General features: G+C 41.2%; 1 protein-coding gene across 3 annotated transcripts; it reads left to right on the top strand.

The window, feature by feature from the left end:
* The first annotated feature begins 268 nt into the window (after positions 1–268).
* Positions 269–19,845, top strand: LOC142589559 (putative endonuclease 4). 3 transcript variants are annotated; one of them, XM_075701013.1, is made up of 8 exons: positions 270–413; positions 1,155–1,757; positions 2,423–2,583; positions 7,084–7,219; positions 7,987–8,082; positions 12,584–12,715; positions 12,839–12,943; positions 14,702–19,845. In XM_075701013.1, the coding sequence occupies exons 2-8, from the start codon at positions 1,175–1,177 to the stop codon at positions 14,878–14,880; spliced, it is 1,392 nt and encodes a 463-aa protein (XP_075557128.1). In that variant the 5' UTR covers positions 270–413; positions 1,155–1,174; the 3' UTR covers positions 14,881–19,845. The 3 variants fall into 3 exon arrangements, with proteins under 3 accessions (XP_075557130.1, XP_075557128.1, XP_075557129.1); XM_075701014.1 differs by lacking the exon at positions 270–413 and adding an exon at positions 706–986; XM_075701015.1 differs by lacking the exon at positions 14,702–19,845 and having other exon boundaries at positions 269–413; positions 12,839–13,869.
* Positions 19,846–19,886: the final 41 nt, after the last annotated feature.

Below are 19,886 nucleotides of genomic sequence, written 5' to 3'. Positions count from 1 at the left end.
AGGTACGAACTGAAGCAGCGGGCGAAACAAGCAAAATACTATGCTTTCCAGGAAACAAAGAACAATGACACATGTTTCAATCTTGATTAATAACTAGCGGACTAGATGACAGGATTAGGGAACAAGCCATCACAGCGGGAGAAAGGGTCAGATAAAGGAAAAGCGGAGGGAATGGAACACTGCAAACAAGGGGTTTGCAGCGCAAGCGAAGCGCCAAGTGCACAGAGAGGTGGCGCCATCTGGTTTCGTTTTGACAAACGAAACTTGCCGCGCTGTGGTTTGGTGCTGTGCGAAAGCGCACGGAAAGGGGCCGAAGGCCGCAGGTCCTAACCGCATGCGCTTTTTGGACTAACCACGAGTGGATTGAGAACTTGAAGCACCGGACTGATACATTGTAGCCGCTGCTGCCTCTGGTATGGTCGTTATCGTCACAGCGTGTCTAACCTGGCCGCAGCTTTCCGCTTGTTGTCTTTTCGCGGGCTGCCTGGGCGGCTTGTGTGTTTTGGGCGAAAGGCGCAAGGTCACGACGCCGTTGCGCCGAGCGGCCTTGCGGCCGGTGGTATCAGTGCCGGCGGCAGGACGTTCGTTCGAGGTTTTCTGCGCAACGAGCGAGCAGCGTGCGAGAGCGCCACCTCGGTTGGCGGCGACAGTCCCTTTTTTATTATTATTTTTTTGATCGCTCGGTCACAATGATTTGTGGTACCCTGGTGCACTGGCACGCACGTTGCAGGGCCCAGCCGCTCTTTATCTTTTTGTGTGGCTGTGTGGCTTTCTTCGGCGCTTTTTAATCTGCAAAGCGCGTCAAGGCATCACATTGTTCACGCTGGTATGGCCTGGGTAATTGAATGTACGATGCAGTCCGCTCCAGGTGTTCTACGCGCAGCCATTAGAGTGTGCTGGTTAAGCAAATGCTATAAAGCTAGACTCTGCCATGTAGCCTAACCAGAACGCGCAACACTTGCGCTGTGGGCGTGTCGGACATGCAGGTTCGTCGAAATTTACTGACTTTTGTATAGCCATCTGGCGCCATGTACCTACCAGAACACTTGTCATGCGGTGTCCAGTGTATAGTTTGTCAAAGCTATATGCCCTGACGATAGGTGATGTACTATGAGCATTTCTTCATAGTTTCCTTTTGTCACTTTTTGCTGCAGGGTTTATTATAAAAAAAAGAATGTCTCCACGGAAGACTAGGTCCTCAAGCCAGCAGGCTTCATCCACTGCGACACCAAAAGCAACCCCCAGCAAAAAGTTGACAAAGAAATCATCTGCTCAGAATGGCCACAAGAAGTCGCCACAAGACAGCACCAAGACAAATGCTATGCCAGCTGAAGAAAAGTCATCCAAGAAAGCAGTTATGACAAGGACTCGCAAGCAACAGACATTTGTTGGAAAGAGCTCAAAGCCACCGAAGGAAGACGTAAATGTAAACCAAGAGACACCTGCCAGCACCAACAAGTTGCCAAGCAATGGATTTGACAGTGATGTTACTGTAAAGGCAGAACCTCAAAAGGCAAAGAGTCTAGACAAAGCTTCTAGCACAAGGGCTTCTCCCTCAAAAAAGCTGCCAACCCTTGCAAAGACAGTGCCATTTCCACCTGTCACAGTGAAGCGTTCACCTTCACCTGTTGCAGCTGATGGTGCTGCAGGCTTGCCCAAGAAGAAGAAGACAGATGGCTCAAAATCACTGGCTAAGCTATCAAAGAAAGGAACTGCGAAGAATACAAAGTTTGTTGGAGCCCACATGTCTGTGAGTGGTAAGTTGATGTCTAGGTATGCAGGCCACAATCTTGCACAACCGATGCTATCTTTTGTTGGTACCTCATTAGTGCATACTGCTTGCCAATCTCGCAGGGTACTTGTACAGATTTCAAACATTGCTTTGCACAGTAGAGAAATCTCTCAGTGCCTAAGATAGCTAACAAAAAAGTCATGCTATCAAGAAACTAGCTTGAAACCTTACATATAACTTCTTACATTCCTTGAACCACCTATACACTTTTTAATAGCATAACATGGAAAAATATGGGACACTTGTTGCTTGCTTGGAAGACTGCAAATTACATGTCCACAAGTTATCCACACTTTCGACCGTCCAACTAGCTGCTTTAATTGCTTTGAGGACACTGCCGGAGGAATTGATGTCCTACTCATATTAAGCATTGCCTGTCTTATTTTATCACTGTGTACTCTGACAGTGCAGGGAGCAGTTTGGCTGGCATTGTGCATGTGCACACGGGGTTGGAGACTAATTAAACCTTTTATTGTAAGTCAGTGCTCGTGTGACCTATTCTGCTATTGCAGTCCTGTGTGTTTTGTGCTGTTTGGCTTTTAATGTTGTTCTTTCAATAGCACAAGCTCCTGTTGTGGGAACAGCACTGCATCTTGTTACTTCATTTTTGCATATAAATTGCCGTTTCAGGTGGACTAGAACTAGCAGTAAGCAGAGCTGTGGAAATGGGAGCCAAGTCATTCGGCCTTTTCTTGAGATCACAGCGCCAGTGGACTGCCAAACCACTCACTCAGGAGGCAGCTAACCGCTTCCGTGATGCATGTCGTGAGCACAATTTTGCACCCCACCAGGTGAGTTCATTGTATCATTCTATAAATTGTGAATGAGAAATGATCCCAGATGGCTCTGTCCACAGTACTTGTAGCCACCTCTTGAAGACAGTGTGAAAGAAGGAAGGAAAGTTAGACTTTACTCATTCGGGGACTTCAATACTTCACGCTGATCACATGTGTTCTACTGTGTTCCATACATAGCATGCAATGCTGCGCAGGCTAGAGCAACTTTTCACCCTACCTGCTTTCACAACCATAATGCATGGCGCAGCATGGCCTCAGTAGCCTTTGTGCCATTAAACCCCAACTAACCAACCAACAACCATAATGTAGTGTATGTCACATGACAACAATAGGAACATGCTATATAATTTCACATAAGTTACAGTCACAATTCATGTGAAGCAAATGCCTCATAGGTGACCATTACACATATCCTAATAACCACAGAAAGATTAACAAAGTGATATGTTTGTACGGCCATGCTTATTGCACAGCATCCACACCACGTCATCTCCATTTGCAAACAAAACGTAGTTCCTTACATAAAAAATTTATATTCTGGGGTTTCACATGCCAAAACCATGATATGATTATGAGGCACGCTGTAGTGGGGGACACTGGATCAATTTTGATCAACTGGTGGTCTTTAACATGCACCCAATGCACAGTAGACGGATGTTTTTGCATTTCGCCCCATTGAAATGCAGCCATCACAATCGGGACTTGATCCTGCACCCTCAGGTTTAGCAGCCCAATGCCATAGCTACTACACCACCATGGCAGGTAGTTTATCACATGCTGTAAGCTCAAGACAGACAAACAAACAATATGTTATGTGATGTCACAATAACTCTATATGTTATCATTCTAATGTATCAAGAAGTTATTAAAATAAATTGTAGATCGAAAGCCAATTAACCTTAAATGCGCTGAACTATACATTTCTGCAAGTGCACTGCTTAGATACATTTTGCAGCATTGCGCGCTAAGTATGAAATGGAATGCAGGCAAGATTTAGCGTGCTTATAGTTGGGTACTCGAGTTCATTGCCATTGTGTACTGCAGGAATGCTCACATAGCTTTCTGCGTATATGATGGGTGAGAATAAGTGCCCGGAACCTTAGCTTCATTAAAAAAGCAATTATCCAGTCAGGCAGTATTATTCATTCAATCAGGAATAGTAGCAAAGCACCTGCTCGATAGCCTTCTTGCAAGTGCACTTGGTGCACATTGGACGTTTAGCCATTCCGATGTGATAGCAGTATTAATTGCTAAGGCTACTCCGGCCTACCCAGAGCCAACAACATGTTGCAATTTCTTTAGAGCTAGAGTACATGCATTTATGGGTAGAGAAGTGTTGCATTTATTCCCTGGGCACTGTTTGTAGAAGTTGAACATTGCAGAAATTTCTCTCAAAATGTTTCTTGTAATGTGAGTTGTTCGTATGCACATTGCAGTAAAGTATTGTGAGCCATAGTACAGTGAAAGCATATAAAATGGCAGATTTGTATGTGCATCATTCGAAGTTGACTTTCTGCTGTGAATCAGTGTTTTTAAAGACTCTAAAAGTGAATAATAATATTAAATTGATATGCACATGTTATACTACACTTTCAGGCAGCTGGCAATGTTTATTTTTCACAGCTTAGTTGTTGAGAAAGAGACAGCTGAAAGGATGGCACAGTTGTACAAATCAAGCTGCCCACAAAAATTTACATTGGAGTCCTATGCTCGACGCAGGGCCACTACAGCATCCTTGTAACCACCATGTGGATGAGGCCACCCATAATGGTGTACACTCTAAACCACCATCAAGAACTAATGCAGCTACAATGTTTTGGCCGCTGGTGTACAAGGCCACACTGGTACATTGGAGCTCAACCAAGTTAACCAGCACTCCATAGCTCAGAACTCCATCTGCTGGCTGAGATTACACAAGTTAAAGCAAGTAACACTTCTGTGCTGCTTGCTGCCCTACATGGTGCTTAAGAATGCTTACTCAAACCACATTGGAATGGCTGACAACTGCGCACGTGACTATGATGGCTGCTAGAAGAGGATCAGGCATTTCCTCTCCAACTCCTGCCACTACAGTGCAACTAGAAATAAGTTCTCAACAGTGCTAGATAAACTGGACAATTTGGCCTTTTCAGAGGAAAGAACCTTGGTACACTGGTCCAGACCATCCTCAACATAGAAGGCATTAAACTCATTGCTTCATATTTTCAGAGTATGCGGGCTGATTGATAGATTTTAGTACTGCATGCCAAATTGCATATGTACGTACTGTTTATACATTGTGTATGTGAGAGAGAACAAGAAGAGGAACTGTGTGTAGGAGTGTGACTATTCAAAACTTTAGAATGACGAATTGAATAGTGTCATACTCGATTCGGTCTTTGAATCGAATACTCACTATTGGTAAATGCAAATATATTTCAAATACTTTTAGGATATTTTACATCAACTGCATCCCAAGAAACATAAATTTGGAACAATAATACAGTTAATTTTCACCCCCGTGCCACAGCATAGACATAAAACATGAGAACTTACGTAGCGGAGCAGGCTATGTCACTTAAGTAGCCATACTCTACAGGCTGTACAGCGATTATTCGTACTCTTTTAAAAGTCCTCACCATGCGAAGAAACTACTTGTTTGCTCCTAATGCTCTGTTTGTGCTTTTAAGAAATGGTGCTTCACAACATACCATGTAATGACAGAAACTTGGCTATGGTGTTGGGATGCTTAGCACAAGATCGCGAGATCGAATCCCGGCCGTGGCGGCTGCATTTCGATGGGGATGAAATTCGAAAACACCGGTGTACTTAGATTTAGGTGAACATTAAAGAACCCCACATGGTCCAAATTTCCGCAGTCCCCAACTACGCCATGCCTCATAATCAGATCGCGGTTTTGGCGTGTGAAACCCCATAATTTTTTAATGACATAAACTTGCCAACTTTAAGAATATGGGGATGTGAGCATCGTTTTGTATTAGTTCTGATAATGACTATACATTATCCAAAACTATTAGAGCAGTATTCAATATTTTATTCAATTCGCTTCATGCACTATTAACCATTTGCGTGTTCGTATTTGAGAATCTGGTGGTTAATTAATTTCAAGAAGGGCAGGCACGCATACAAAAACAAATGTGTGTGTGTGTTCACATGATTTCTTCACTTATAAGAGCTCTATTCTCAGTAAAAGTTATACGTTGGACATCTTGTAGCACAAATAGATCACTTTATCTTGACCTAATGCTTGCCTTAGTGCCACTTAATGAGCAGTGATAGTGTAAAACTGCGGCTCATTTCTTGCAGCTGCCTTCAGTTCTCAGTGATTAGTAATAACAATAATGTCAAGTATTGCCTGTAATTGTTTGTTACCTTCAGCAGGACTAGCAAAACAGTTGTCGTGATATAATTTTTTACTGCAATTGCCACTTGTTTTTTATACTCAAGCATTGTGGATTGAATGATCTCGTGGATTATGCCATACGTTTAGATCACTTGCAGTGCAGGTCTTAGCAGACAAGGAAAGTGGGATGACCTGCCATGGTGGCATAGTGCTGCTAAGCCCGAGGGGGCAGAAACGAATCCTGGCTGCGGTGGCTGCAATTTTATAAGGGCAAAATGCAAAAACGATCATGTACCATGCATTGGGTGCACATTAAAAGTCCAGATTGTCAAAATTAATCCGGAGTTCCCCACTATGCAAGCCTCATAATCGAATCATGGTTTTGGCATGTGAAATCCCAATGGTATGTTTAACAAGCATGAATTTACAGCTGAAATTTACTTTCAAGTCGAGGCAAGAAGTTGTGACACTTAATGGCAAGCTCCAGACATGTTGGTATCCTATATGAACATTACACCTTATGTGGGCCTTCTCTTTCACTGTACAAATTAAAATAATCTTGGAATGATTGTTGAGTCAGATGCAGACTGTGAGAGCAGCACACCATATGTCCGCACAATGCTAAGTTGATTGAAAAATTTTGTTGCAGTGATAGTTCAGTAATGGCAGAATACAGCTGTGCTATAGCATTCTCAGCATCGTTCTTGAAAGTTTTGTTCAATTGTTTTGTTGCCATTGACTGTAATGTTGTTTCAGTGTAGGGTCTATAGTCTCTGCAGTCTGTAGGACGCAGTCACCCAGCCGTTAGCTGAAACTAAAAGCCTAATTGCATACTTCGTCATAGACACTTTTCTTGTTTAATAGCTGGCTTTAAAGAGGCCTAACTTTTCATTGCTTAATTAAATATACGCCTTGTAAAAAGGGTGTAAAAAAATGCAAGTCATGCAAAGCAACTGCAAGCTGGCCAGGTTGGAACAGATTCATCTGGAAAAAAATAAAAATTTAGGTGCAAAAAAGGCATCTGAGTAACTACTTGTTTTTGATAATGGAGCCTGAAGTACCAGGGGCGCCAGCAGCTTCAGACAATAAGCTAGCATGTGTGCAACTTGTCATGAAAAAGAATGTCTCATTGCTGCTTCAACTTAAAACAGATTCTGCCGCATGGATCATACCTGCTGAACTGTGGCTCCCCAGATCCTGTTGTTCTAGAAAAGAGCCGGGCAACATTGGTTGATGAACTCAAGCGTTGTGAGATGCTTGGTCTTGTTTACTACAACTTTCATCCAGGTGTGTTCACTACCACTTCATTACAATAACCATGTAGTCTTGTTATAGCTTAACGGGATAACAACACACGTACGGGACAAACGGAAGGAAAAGGTGAAGTGCTGGCTTTGAAGCAAATTTTATTTTGCAAAAGGTAATGTGTAAAGGTGTAGGAAAGGAGAGAAAAGAAGACAAGCAGGTAAGATACAGAGCAACAAACAGGCACCAATCATATGGTTGAAGAAACACAATTTCTTCAGAATGCAGCATAACTAGCGATGCATTCGTTCATGCAATATGCTTCAAGTAGTATTCTGCATGCACATTGGTTCTGATAATGCCCTGGTATCTTGCATTGATTAAGCAATGCCTCACAACCACACTGGGAGCAATGTGCTACAAGGTGGCTGCTACACTCCAATTGGCATGTTCCCTGAGGTGGTCGATGATACACTGCCCATTTTTCCCAATACAGCAATAACTGCATGAAAGGAGGATGTTGCACACTATATTATGGCAGCAGTCAATAAGATTTTCACCTCTCTTTCATCACAGCTGTGTTGGCCGGTATCCTTTCTGACCACTTTGTGGGAAATAGTGGAAAATTTAGCAGTCAGTGTTTCATCTGTTTCTTTCTGTTCATCCTGTCCCATTTGCTGTTACTCTGTCTACCTGTAACATGTACTATAACTAGCTCAAGTTAGCACTCTTATGCAGTTTTTACAGTGAAAATAGTATGATATACTAAGTTAGCAAGTTTGGTTAGACAAAACGGTGTGATCCTGCAGGTTCAACTTGTGGTGTTATTAGCCGCGATGCATGCATGGATCTCATTGCGGAGAGCATCAACCAAGCACACAAGGAGACAACATATGTCATATCAGGTGAGGCGGCACAAGTGTGATGCATAAGGGCAAACGTAACTTTGCTTTTCTCACTGTCAGTTAAAGAAATCAACATCTTTGCTACAATGTCTTGTAGAGGTTACATCAGTGGCACAATTGGAGCTTGCAGCCATTTGTACATCAATGATTTCTTTCTAACTCATTAGCATTGTGTGAACAATTGCATTTTAATTTTTGAATAGTGAAATAAACTTCCACGCTCACTTCAGAGACATTCAGATTTTGGGGGATTCAATAGTACTATTCAACCTTACATGGAAAGAGATTTTATTTGATCACTTACTTGGTAATATAGCAGCCTCTTCCAGAAGACACCTTTCGATCAAATCTTGTTGAGAGGGATGCTAACATTTGAGGCATGATAACAAATTAATTTCTATGTACAGCCAACTGCAAAAGTTCTTGGAGCATGGAAATCACAAAAAAGTTACATTTTCTCGGAATTTCACTGTACAACTAGGAATATAGGTTAGAATTTTGTGTGGTAGTCATGGGAAAAAGTATCCACTGACCTTTTCGATTCAAGGTTATGCATTAGGTTATGCATCATTTGTAGGTTATGCATCATTTGTGACAATTTTATTTCTCTTTCTATGGATTCTATGCTCCAAAAACTTTTGTTGTGATGATCTAATTTCTGAAACATTTGCAAGAGATCTTAAAGAGAACTGGTGCTTTCCAACCTGCCTTCTTGACAGATTTTTTAAAAATTGCCCGCAGCTGGCAGCACAATTTTGCTTCAGTTCAGGTGGATTGCTTAAAATAAAAGGACAATACCTGCACATGAAACTGCAATTTGCATTTGACAAAGTTTGCACAGTTCCACAAATGAACTTTTGATAGTTCCTATAGGCACTTGTTGCAATTTTGGAGTTGAAGCAAGGTACCGCCAAAGTTTTGTCCACTTAGCAAAAATCCTTAAATATCTGCATGCCCCCCATCCACCCCCGAAGTGGGACGAAGTGCATTGGTATTTCATTCAGAGCTTTTTCAAGGAGCCCTTCTTAAATACTGCTTGCATAACAAAGAGTAAATCAAATGTTGAGTATCTTAAGAGGAAGCTTTAGCTTGAGTGCTCCTATCTAAATACATGTAAAAGGAGAATTCGTTTTTCTCGGCAACCACTGCACCGAATTTGACGAGGTTTGTTGCATTTAAAAGACAAACTTAATATCTAGTGACTGTTGGTTTCGAATTTTTGAGTTAGATCGTTAATTTTTTATTAAAAATTGGCAAAAATCGAAAATTTTCAGAAAACGAAACTATCAAGTTTACAACTCTGTAACTTAACCACTAAAAATTATAATACAATTCTGTGAACTGCATCTAATAGTACATCTAAAGCGGACAAAATTGATATGTTACACATGAATATAAAAAGAATTAATCATAGTGAAATACAACTTTTGCAAAACCGTTGTAACCAACGTAACAAATTCACGTAAGATGTAAAATGACATATTGAATTTGTCCGCTTTGTATGATCTAATGGATGCCGTTTACAGATTTGCGATATCAATTCTTGATGCAGAGCTATGAATTTGTAAACTTGGTGCTTCTATTTTTTTCAAACGGTCGAATATTTGAAAATCGTTTTAAGAAAATTCAAGCCCTAAATCGAAATTCCGCTTTCAACAGTCACTAGAATTTAACTTTCTCTTTCAAATGCAACAAATTTCATCAAAATCGGTCAAGAGGTTATCTCATAAAAACGTTTTTGCGTTTTACATGTATTTGAATAGGCCGCGTCGGAGTTGGGCCCGAGCTAAAGCTTCCTCTTAAGAGGAAGCTTCAGCTCGGTCCCAACTCCAACGCCGCCTATTCAGATACGTGTAAAAGGCAGAAATGCTCTTGCATTTGCAAGATAAAGGTAAATTCTAGTGACTGTTGGGAGCGTAATATTGATTTAGGGCCTGAATTCTTAAAAACAAATTTTCTAAAATTGCTATTTGAAAAATATAGAAGCACAAAGTTTACAAATTCGTAGCTCTGCACCTAGAACAGATATCACAGTTCTGTAAACGCATTCATTAGAGTATTTAAAGCGGACGAATTTGATATGTCTGTTTTTGTCTCATGTGAATTTTTAAATTATATACAAGGGTTTTGCAAAAGTCCTACTCGCATATTAGTGATAAATTTGAGACCCATGTTTAATACATCAATCTTGTCCACTTTAGATGTACTATTAAAGGGACACTAAAGGTTACTATTAAGTCAACGTGAACAGTTGAAATACCATCACAGAAACCTCGAAACGCTTGTTTCGTGCCAAGGAGAGACTTATTTTAAGAGAAAATGCGTTCTGAAGCGTCCGCGTACCTCTAGCGCAGTTCAAATCGCCCGCCCTCCGATCGAGGAGTACTGACATCATGGTCTCATAGTGACGTTGCGCCATCGGTGAGTAGAACGGCGTCCGGAGACGGCGCTACGGCTTTTCTGCGCAAAACGCGAACGCGCGGCCAGAAACAGAGCCAAGACAGAGCCGAAAGCAGAGCGAAAGCGGGAGTATCGTGGGTAGCGGAAGGAGAAACGAATTACGTCCCACATTACGTCCCACGGCACACGGAGAGTCCGTTTTCGTTAAACTATAGGCTGCGGCGAGCTCGCAGCGCGGTCGGCGTGGTCTATGAGAAGCGACGAGCCTTTTCGCACTCACAACAGGGCATAAAAATGTGCGAATCGACGCAAAACTCGGCCTAGAAACGTGCTTCGCCACAGCCAGGGCTCAATACGACCCAAGCTGGCACAACCCAGATGTCGTTTCCCGCACCGCCACCAGGCGCCGCTACTATACCTCAAACTCCAGCGCAAGATGCCCATAAGCTGGTACTTCATTCTATGACGCTAACTTCGACGCTCGTCGCAATGGACCCTGACACCGACAGATTGGCTCGCGATGGTAGGCTCAACTTCAGCGATTTGAGCACCGACGAGCGCGACCTGCTGCTGAGGGCTCGCACTGCCGGCGTCGTTGCGTACTACGACGGCGGCCTCGACACCGGCTCTCCGGAGCGGGAAAGCAACGAGGGCTTCCCACGACATCACATGGACGTGGCATTCTCGCTGCTTGTTCCAAATGAAAGTTTCGCGAGCCAGCAGAACCCTCACAGCACGACGCGATAACGAAACTACTGAAACTCCAAAGCGTGCGCGGCGCAGAGTCGAGCGAAAACGAAACCTTTCGAACACCCATATTACTGAAGGGTAACGTCAAAATGTTATTTTTTCTTAGAATCGAATAGACGTAGACAAGTAGCATTTTTTTCCGTCTTATAATCTAATGAAATGATATTTTTAATACGAGTAGTTGAGTATTAGTAACACAAATTATGAGGAGTCCTTTCGTCATCGGGCTAGTACCGGAATGTCGCTGGGGGGTCTCAAATCATGTCATGCATTTAATTCAATTTCTCGGTTACTAAAGCTCTGTTCGCGATTATATTGACGCCTTAGACGTTCTAGAACATTGCTCTACCACTTTAACTTGAGTTTCTGGTAACCTTTAGTGTCCCTTTAAATGTCTTTTACATAATTGGTATATCTTTTGTCATTGCTGACTTACAGAGTTGTTAACTGTACAATTTCATTTTCAGAAAATTTGCTATATTTAACAATTTTTATTTAAACGTTGATGGCCTAAATTGAAAATTTGCTACTAACAGTCACTAGATTTTAACTTTTTTTTTAATTGCAACAACCCTCATCAACTTTGGTGCAGTGGTTGCCAAGAAAAACAATTTCTCCTTTCCCTTGTATTTAGGTAGGAGCCCCCGAGCTAAAGCTTCCTCTTAAATGTGAATGTCTCGTACCTGTTACTCATTATTTCTCACCAGGTATGCCCCATGAAAATGTTTACTGTGAGATAGAAGGAAAGCACAGGTGGTATTTAATTGTGTTTTTTGCATTGTGGATTCTGAACAAATGTAAGCTAATTATCAGCCAGTATTAACATTACATAACCATATTACAGTATTAAGATTCTACAGAATGGCAGCTTTCTAAAAACACAGGAAATACTGAGGGCGAAATTGCATTGCCTTTCACTTGTAGATTAGGCATTTAGTAGAGTGTATACACTAGGCATGAAAAGTTTTAAGAGACATGGGTTCCACAGCAAGTATGAGTTCTCGCTAATTAAATGAATTGCTGTGTAGGTTGCTAAAGTTAGCACATGCAGAAACTTTGAGGGTGCTGGTACTATGGGAATTCAGCTTTTTTGTAAATCCTGTGTTTCATAAGCTTTTGTGGCTAACTATACCTGCATGTCTGTCTTTGTTCTGTTTTTTCACACTGCAATTTTGTGATCATGATCCAGCTGCCTGACAGTCCATTCTGTTAGACTAGAAAAAAAAAAGAACATTTGGCAGTGTTGTATCGCTCATTTCGGTTTATTAGTTCATTGGGCACATGGGTGTTAGCCATCTCTTGAATTGCATCTCTCATGCAGCTCTGATATGCTGTGTACTCTTTGTCTTAGTCATTGAAAACATGTGCAAACAAGGCAATACACTTGGCGGCGACTTCCGTGAACTGCGTGGGATCATAGACAGAGTGAAGGACAAATCAAGGATCGGCGTCTGCCTGGATACGTGCCATGCCTTTGCAGCAGGTTAGTCTCTTAATATTGTAATATAGTGCTCCCATCGTTGTCGTCGTCTGCATAGAATACACGCGTCAATATAATGCTACATTGCATTTTGAGACCCTCTGAACATTGTATTTGCAATTCTAGGCTATGACTTGGCAACGCAAGAAGGATTTGAGAAAATGATGAATGACTTTGAATCTATTATTGGATTGTCATACCTGAAAGCTCTTCACTTGAATGACTCAAAAGGCAAGTTTGTTTTCAGGTGCCTGCTCTGCTGTAATTGTACTTCAACACTTATAAGTACTATAAAGTTTGTGCAATGATGTTTTGCCACATCAAGTAATTTGTAGGCTACTCCGCACTGCAGGAGTTTGCATGGTGAAGAGTGCTATTGAAGTTTCCTCATGCAAAATCACTTTAAAAGGCCAGATAAGGCATACAGACATGCCACATGCAGGTACAGCTAGAAGGCACTGTGATTGTAGTGTGCTTTTAGGGTTCCCCTGTGACCACATCTGGGACTGGCATGTTGAGGTCAGGACTTGCAGAATACATATTCTGCTGCAATTGGTGCTTGACCCCCCATTGGGAGGCCCTTTTATTATGAATATCATATTATGGTTTCCCAATAGTTTCAAGATAGGTTGTGACAATGCTAACAGACTTGTGGATAAGCCACACTAGACTTTCCCAGACATTGGAAACAGCACCTGTGCAAAGCACATGTTTATGTGATCAGGGGCATATTCTCACATTCAGAGTGACTAAGCAGTCGTGTGGCTGTTTCTTGTGCAGTATACACTGCACACGTGTATGCACCACGAGCATAGATTGAAACGCAAACAGGGTGGAATGGCAGTTACGCATAATTATGTTGAAATATGATGTGTAATCACTCTCGAGGCAGTTTCTATGCATGAAGTATAGTCCCAAGTGTGCATTTTGGAGTCTGTATTGCACCACCGTGATAAATGCAGATTAACTAGGAAATGGAATAATGCATTCAAGTAGTTTTGGGATATTTTGCATCTGAATTTAGGCTGATAGTACACATAAGTGCCTTGCTCAATTACCTAATTTAGCCCAAAGCATGGGCACTGCTGGCATAGCTATAGCAGCATTTTTTGTGTATTGGCTACACAGTGCTACTGCTACTACTACTACTACTACTACTACTACTACTACTACTACTACTACTACTACTACTACTACTACTACTATTATTATTATTATTAGTGGCACATGATTGTCATCTATTTACTTACTTGCTGTAAGCAATGTTTGAATCCAATGATATTGTGTCCTTTCACACAGAAACAGAGATAAAGCATTTGATGACAGTGCTTGTAGCATTTTCAGCTGAATTCTTGAGGGTGAAATATGCATGTATAAAGAAACAAATCTACACAATGGCATGCTAACCTGGCAAGGCAACTATAAGCCAAAGAACTTTTTAACATTAAGATAGGCGTGTCACCTATGCGCTCACTAGCTTTACCTTTTAAGTTATTTTAGAACCTTAACATGTGTGACCATGTCAGTGTACCCCAACACACTATATTAGCTGGCACCTCATAATGTCTTCAGTGAGAGCAAAGGAGTCCCTTAGTTGCTGCACTAATATGGCTGTCCTAACATTATCACACTCATGAAAGCTTTATTAAGTTTTACTAATTGGCACTGACATATTTCTATACTGGTGACCTCTATCCTATGATAATTAGCAAAATGTCAGTAGTTTTCAGTGATGTACAATACAAAACATCTAATATTCAGTGCTTTACTGATCATGGTGTTTTATATACCTACATGTACTTTATGATTAAAATGTTTGGCAGGCAACCAAGTTGGTTCATGACAGCATTTTGTCAGCATATGCCTGTTTGAACTTTAGCTATGGCTAAAACACATGCAGTCAGTTAAAGACCAATTAGATCAGCAGTTCCTAGGAGATAAAAAATATGCAGCACAGCTTCTGAAGGTAAATTGCTTTATTGATTTTAGGAAAAATCCGCAGCCACTTGGACCGGCATGAAAACATTGGGCATGGAAACATTGGCTTGGATGGATTTCGTCGAATTATGAATGACCCTCGACTTGACCATCTCCCTATGATTCTTGAAACTCCAGAGACTGACTATGGTGTTGAAATTGCACTCCTAAATGGGCTTTGTTCCTCATAAGTGCAGTAGCAATCATATCTACCTCAAGCGGTCTTGCCATTGCACAGAGCAGGCATCATTAAAATAGCATCTTATAAAAGGAGCTGAAATGATTTTAAGGTTGTGAACAGGCATTAATAGTATCAAGTATTCTGCAAGTAAAGCAGAAGCAACTTTTAAAGAGTTTAACTACCAAGCATAGGTTATATTAAATATGTACTCAACGCTGCAATGCCGACTTTTTTGCAATAATGCTTCCCACTTGTTTTGTAGCGATGAGGGAAAGGTGCTGGAATTTATACTTTGCAAGCTTAAATTGCCAGTAAAATATTTCATGAGTGATAAGGTGGTAGTAGATTGTTTGCTCAATGAGGGATGATCTTATGTTTCAGCAAAGGAAGCTATGTAATCACAACCTCAAAATCATTTTAGCATTATTTTGAACTACTGGCTATGTAGTGACCTGATTGTTCTTTTCCAAGCTGCAAGAAAAACAAAACATGTTGCTTTGAAAACACAACCAGAAGTACACCCGAGCACAGCACCACACATCCGTTTCCAGTTGTCTATAGTCACAAAAAGCTTATTTTTCTGAGCTTAATAGCCTTTTATTGGCATTGTTCCTCTCCAATTTGCCTAGACTTGAACCTTCCAAACTTAAAAGAATGCCTTGATGATCATTGTGAGGCCTACCATATGGGAACAGCTTTCTTGCTTATCCCGATTATACTAATTGCATGCTTTCATATCCTCAGTAACGCATTACCAAATGCCATCGGTACAGTTTCATACATGTAGATTTTAATGCAACAAAATAGGCTGGACTGCACAAAATAACAATAATAATCACCGATGTGTATTAAACATCAGTCAATTTTAATACAGTAATACAGCTATTCAAAATAAGAGATGCAAATGGGCTGCGAGCAGTTTGTGTCCCCTAATCTAAACCTTAAATGTCATTCTCAAATGGACACACCAGTAGTCATCCATAATTTTATGTGCCCTCCAAGGTGCTCACATATTGAAAGAAAAAAAAAATTCGGGTTTGTTTTTTAAGTATGACATTACATATGCTATACATTCAATATCTTCAAGCAACTTGCTGCAAAAGAAAATGCTAAAAAGCAGCCCTGATGCAGAGAAATTCGCAGTTTCAAGCCACTTTTTTAATGCACCAGTAATAAGCCACATACCTTTCTTTAATGTATCCAGAAATATTCCATGAAATTAAAAAGGAGTTGCTTCACCATATGTCTCCATTATTACTGCAGGGATTTATAGTCAATGACAGGTCAAGGGTACAGAGCCAAGAGGTCCTCAACATGTATACATGCGCCAGCAGATTACCTTGTCCCAACACTCCTTTCCTTTACCCTCTGTGTCCCCATCTTTAGCTTCAAGAGGCGTTTCCTTGCCCTCATACCCTGCCATGAGAGCTTTAACATTGCCTGTATTCGTTCACATGAATGGGTCAACCGAGCCATCCGTGGCAGGCATAGGTGGGCAACCTCACAAGGTTTTGACCTCGTGAGGTCAAACTCGACCTTGTTTTGTTCTCAACCTTGCAAACTAAGGTGAAGTTGAAAGTGTGAGTGAGGTCACAAATTCTTACCTCAAACTTGTGGGTGGGTTTGAAGTTAAGTGCAGTCAAATGCTAAGTGAGATCAATTTGACAAATTGCTAATTTTGCAACTGCAACTAATTTTGTGTATTATTTGAGCCACCTTTGTTAGTGGCTAACCTATGTTAACATGATAATGTAAGTTTAAGTGTGGAGGGTGGGAATTGTACATTGTAAATCACGCACCCAACCTTGAACTCATGACATGAAGTTAAGTTTAAGGACTCGATCTCGGCAACAAGGCTGAAGTGAAATAGCTGCCAACTGCTGAAAGTTGAGGTCTACTAAAAGCATTTCAACCTCAGAGTTGAGATTGATTTAGAATGAGGTCGTCAAATCACATTGGAGGAACAGGTGAGGTCGAGCCTTGCGAGTTCATTTGCCCAGATTTGAAGACACCTATGCACACAGCAAGAGAGGAGGGGGAAAGTCGGGCAAATCCCTCTTCGAATCGGTTTTTGACTGTCCTATTTGGCTGTGAGGTGTCTTCATTCTCATCACTGCAACTGGTGACTTCAACTGTGTGTGGCGCTTGTGGAAGGTATGTTAGAAATAAAATAGTCAGAATATTGTAATTTCACCCCATTCAGACAGGCAAACTTATGGTATGATATCTGACTGGTCATTTCAAAGCAACCTGGCAGTTGTACTAGATTTGCGCAAAAAAAAACTTTGAAGCTCTACGCTGAGGATAAGTGGGTCAGACAACATGAATCAGACTTCATTACCACAACTTTAGCATATTTACACTCGCACATTAGTTGCTGGCTTACACAACCTCTGGAGTGCTGCCAGAGTGGCCTAAAATGACCATACAAATGTGCCATTAGTGCCACTTTGAGTGCACGTTGCTTCACTGAGAACCATTTGTGGAAGCTGGGTGATGCAGGGTAAAACAAGGTGTAATTTGAAATAGGTGTTGAGGAGCATCAGTTCCTACAAAGACTACTTGAAATAATCATTACTAATTAAAAATGAGCCACTAATGTTGCTTTGTTTATAATGAGAGACATTATCCTAAAAAAGTGCTTGGACAGCAAACCCTATCACACCTGTGGACAATTTCTTTAATTCACTGTGATACTTGCAAGGTAAGCATGCAATAACTGCAGCTACTGAAATTTAGCAATATAAGTGCAAGACAGTGCTTTTAGCTGATTGATACAAATGCAGTTAAAATTATGTTTGTATAAAAATACCAAACTACTCTCTCTCATTCTAGCTGCTATGGCTTATTTTCCCGAATGCTGTTGTCCGGGCAACTGTCATAGGGGCCAAGCTCTTTGAAAGAGCTGCGTGAAGAGAGTTTGCTGAATGCATTAAGTCGTCATCAAGTGCACTGTGCAGTGCAATCCACACACTTGTGTGATACCTTCTAGCTGACACTTATACCAAGTGTTATTCGCTCAAACTGACGCTAAATTTGTCTGTCTGACAGGGGTAGTATTCACTTAAATAGATGTATTTTTATTTCATTTAGGAAGGTTGGCTTTTTGTTGCAGTCTAGGATATACATTGTGATTGTGACAATTTTGTTATGTCACACTGGTGCTCCTCGTATGTACAATGCAGTTAGCTCACTTTATTTGTCACTGTTTGGCCAGCAGGAGGCGTTCAGATCACCTGAGTAAGCTCCTGCAGTTGCTATGCCATGTGCTCTGGTTTGGCATTGATGTGCTGTCTGTAGCAAAGCAATCATTCATGCAGCTTTCCGCTCTGTCAGGGAGAATATTGAAAATGTGGCAGTGATGTTCTGGCACTGCAAAAGCGCTCAGTGGCGAGTTTCTCTGCAGAAAAGTTTGTTGTTCCTGTTCGCGCACAAGGGACAGTTACAAGTATGGGACCAGTGATGAAAGCTGGTGTGAAAGACAAAGGGTTGCCTTTCCTCTGTATTGGTTGGTGTGTGGTGGGTGAGGCAATCAACAGAAGTAAGCTCATTAGGGGACAGTTTTGTTTAAAAAGAGTGCTCCCTGGTGGCATTATTTTTTATGCCTGCAATGCCATCAGACCACATGTTAAATATCGGGTCATGTTGGTTTCTATTAATTTTACCTCTGTAGCTATAGTTTTTGCACAGGAAGTCGTAGCATATTCGAACAGTTTTCTGTACCATTACTGCCAACACACCTGTAGCCACTTATGCAACTTTCTTGCTTGCCTCCTTGCAACCTTTGGATATGTGAGCATCGCCATTCAGAATATTTTGTTGTACAACCCTCATAAATACAATTATGTTTTTACTGTGTGTTTTGTGTATATAGTGCATCATCCCTTCATTTTCCTATCCATGGTGTTCATAAGTGGTTTTTCTTCTTGAGCTTGCAAGTAAGGAGCAGAAAGTCTCCTTGAATAGTGGCCTGTCTACAACCACACTGGATACCAACAAGACACATAAGAGACAGAACTCGGGAGTGGAACGGAAAAGTTTATGTTGTTTTCCTTGCCCAGAAGGTGTTGTTCTTTGAACATGCATTGCTTTGTCTTGTCGTGGGGCTGTTGCAGCAGTTGCATATTCAATTGTGCCACTCTGAGATTATATTTCTTTTGTTAAATGTGCCCTCCAGCACATTGCTTTCAGGACTGTGGTGCAGTGGAGTGTGCATTTGTGTATGAAGAAAAAAAAGTGCGAATAGCTCCTTCTAGTTTAAGTTGTTGAAAATATATATATATATAGCATTCCACTGTGCACCACTTGTCCCCTTGTTGGTTGTTGTTATGGTCTCCTTGTTTTAGCCAATTATCAAGCAAATGTCAAACTCTAACGACTTTTACTGTATAGTTGCACTTTTTGTTTCTTTGGACATGCCGCTGTTTCACTTGCCAGCACCTACCATGTGTAATAGTAGCATCCTTACTGTCCTCAGTGAGGTATTCTCTACACTTGATACATAGTAGCAGTGTCTCACAGTAAAATGGCAAGGCACTGCACCAACTGCAAAGGAAAGAAACTTTTTAGTTAAAAGAAAACAAGGAAACCTTCAACTGTGTTTGGATTGTCTTTGATCAGCGGTAAGATTGCTAAAGCATTCCTTTACCTAATCTAGCAAAAAGCATCAAAACTGCTGCTACATAAAAGTGAGGCGCCAGGCAACATGCCCTTTTTTGCCCCCCCCCCCCCCCTTCTGTACAAGGCACTTCTATCACCCTTATTTTATTTTTCTTGCACATTTTTACTTTCATGGTACTTTTGCATTTCTGCCATATCACTGGATCGTTCTATCTTCATGCAGTACCTGCCCAACACTGTGCACTATTACTAAGGGGGTAAAAAAAAACTAAAAAAAATGTTTGAACACATCTAAAAATGTAGCAAGACTGCACAAACCTGACACAAGGCCATTAAAACAAGTTTTCTCTAAACATACCTTTGCAAGTGTTTTTATTGTGCGATGCCTGTAGGAGG

Source organism: Dermacentor variabilis, chromosome 8, assembly GCF_050947875.1.
Source record: "Dermacentor variabilis isolate Ectoservices chromosome 8, ASM5094787v1, whole genome shotgun sequence".
In the NCBI taxonomy this organism is placed as follows: domain Eukaryota; kingdom Metazoa; phylum Arthropoda; class Arachnida; order Ixodida; family Ixodidae; genus Dermacentor; species Dermacentor variabilis.
Note: the sequence above shows the minus strand (reverse complement) of the source record. Positions and strands in the feature narration are given on the sequence as shown.

What these genes read in the sequence shown, in the direction of transcription:
- LOC142589559 (XM_075701013.1), top strand. Translation starts at nt 1,175, where the DNA reads ATGTCTCCACGGAAGACTAGGTCCTCAAGCCAGCAGGCTTCATCCACT. An exon ending in ACAATTTTGCACCCCACCAG is followed by an intron (nt 2,584 to 7,083) that starts GTGAGTTCATTG and finishes AACTTAAAACAG; the next exon opens with ATTCTGCCGCATGGATCATA. An exon ending in TTACTACAACTTTCATCCAG is followed by an intron (nt 7,220 to 7,986) that starts GTGTGTTCACTA and finishes GTGATCCTGCAG; the next exon opens with GTTCAACTTGTGGTGTTATT.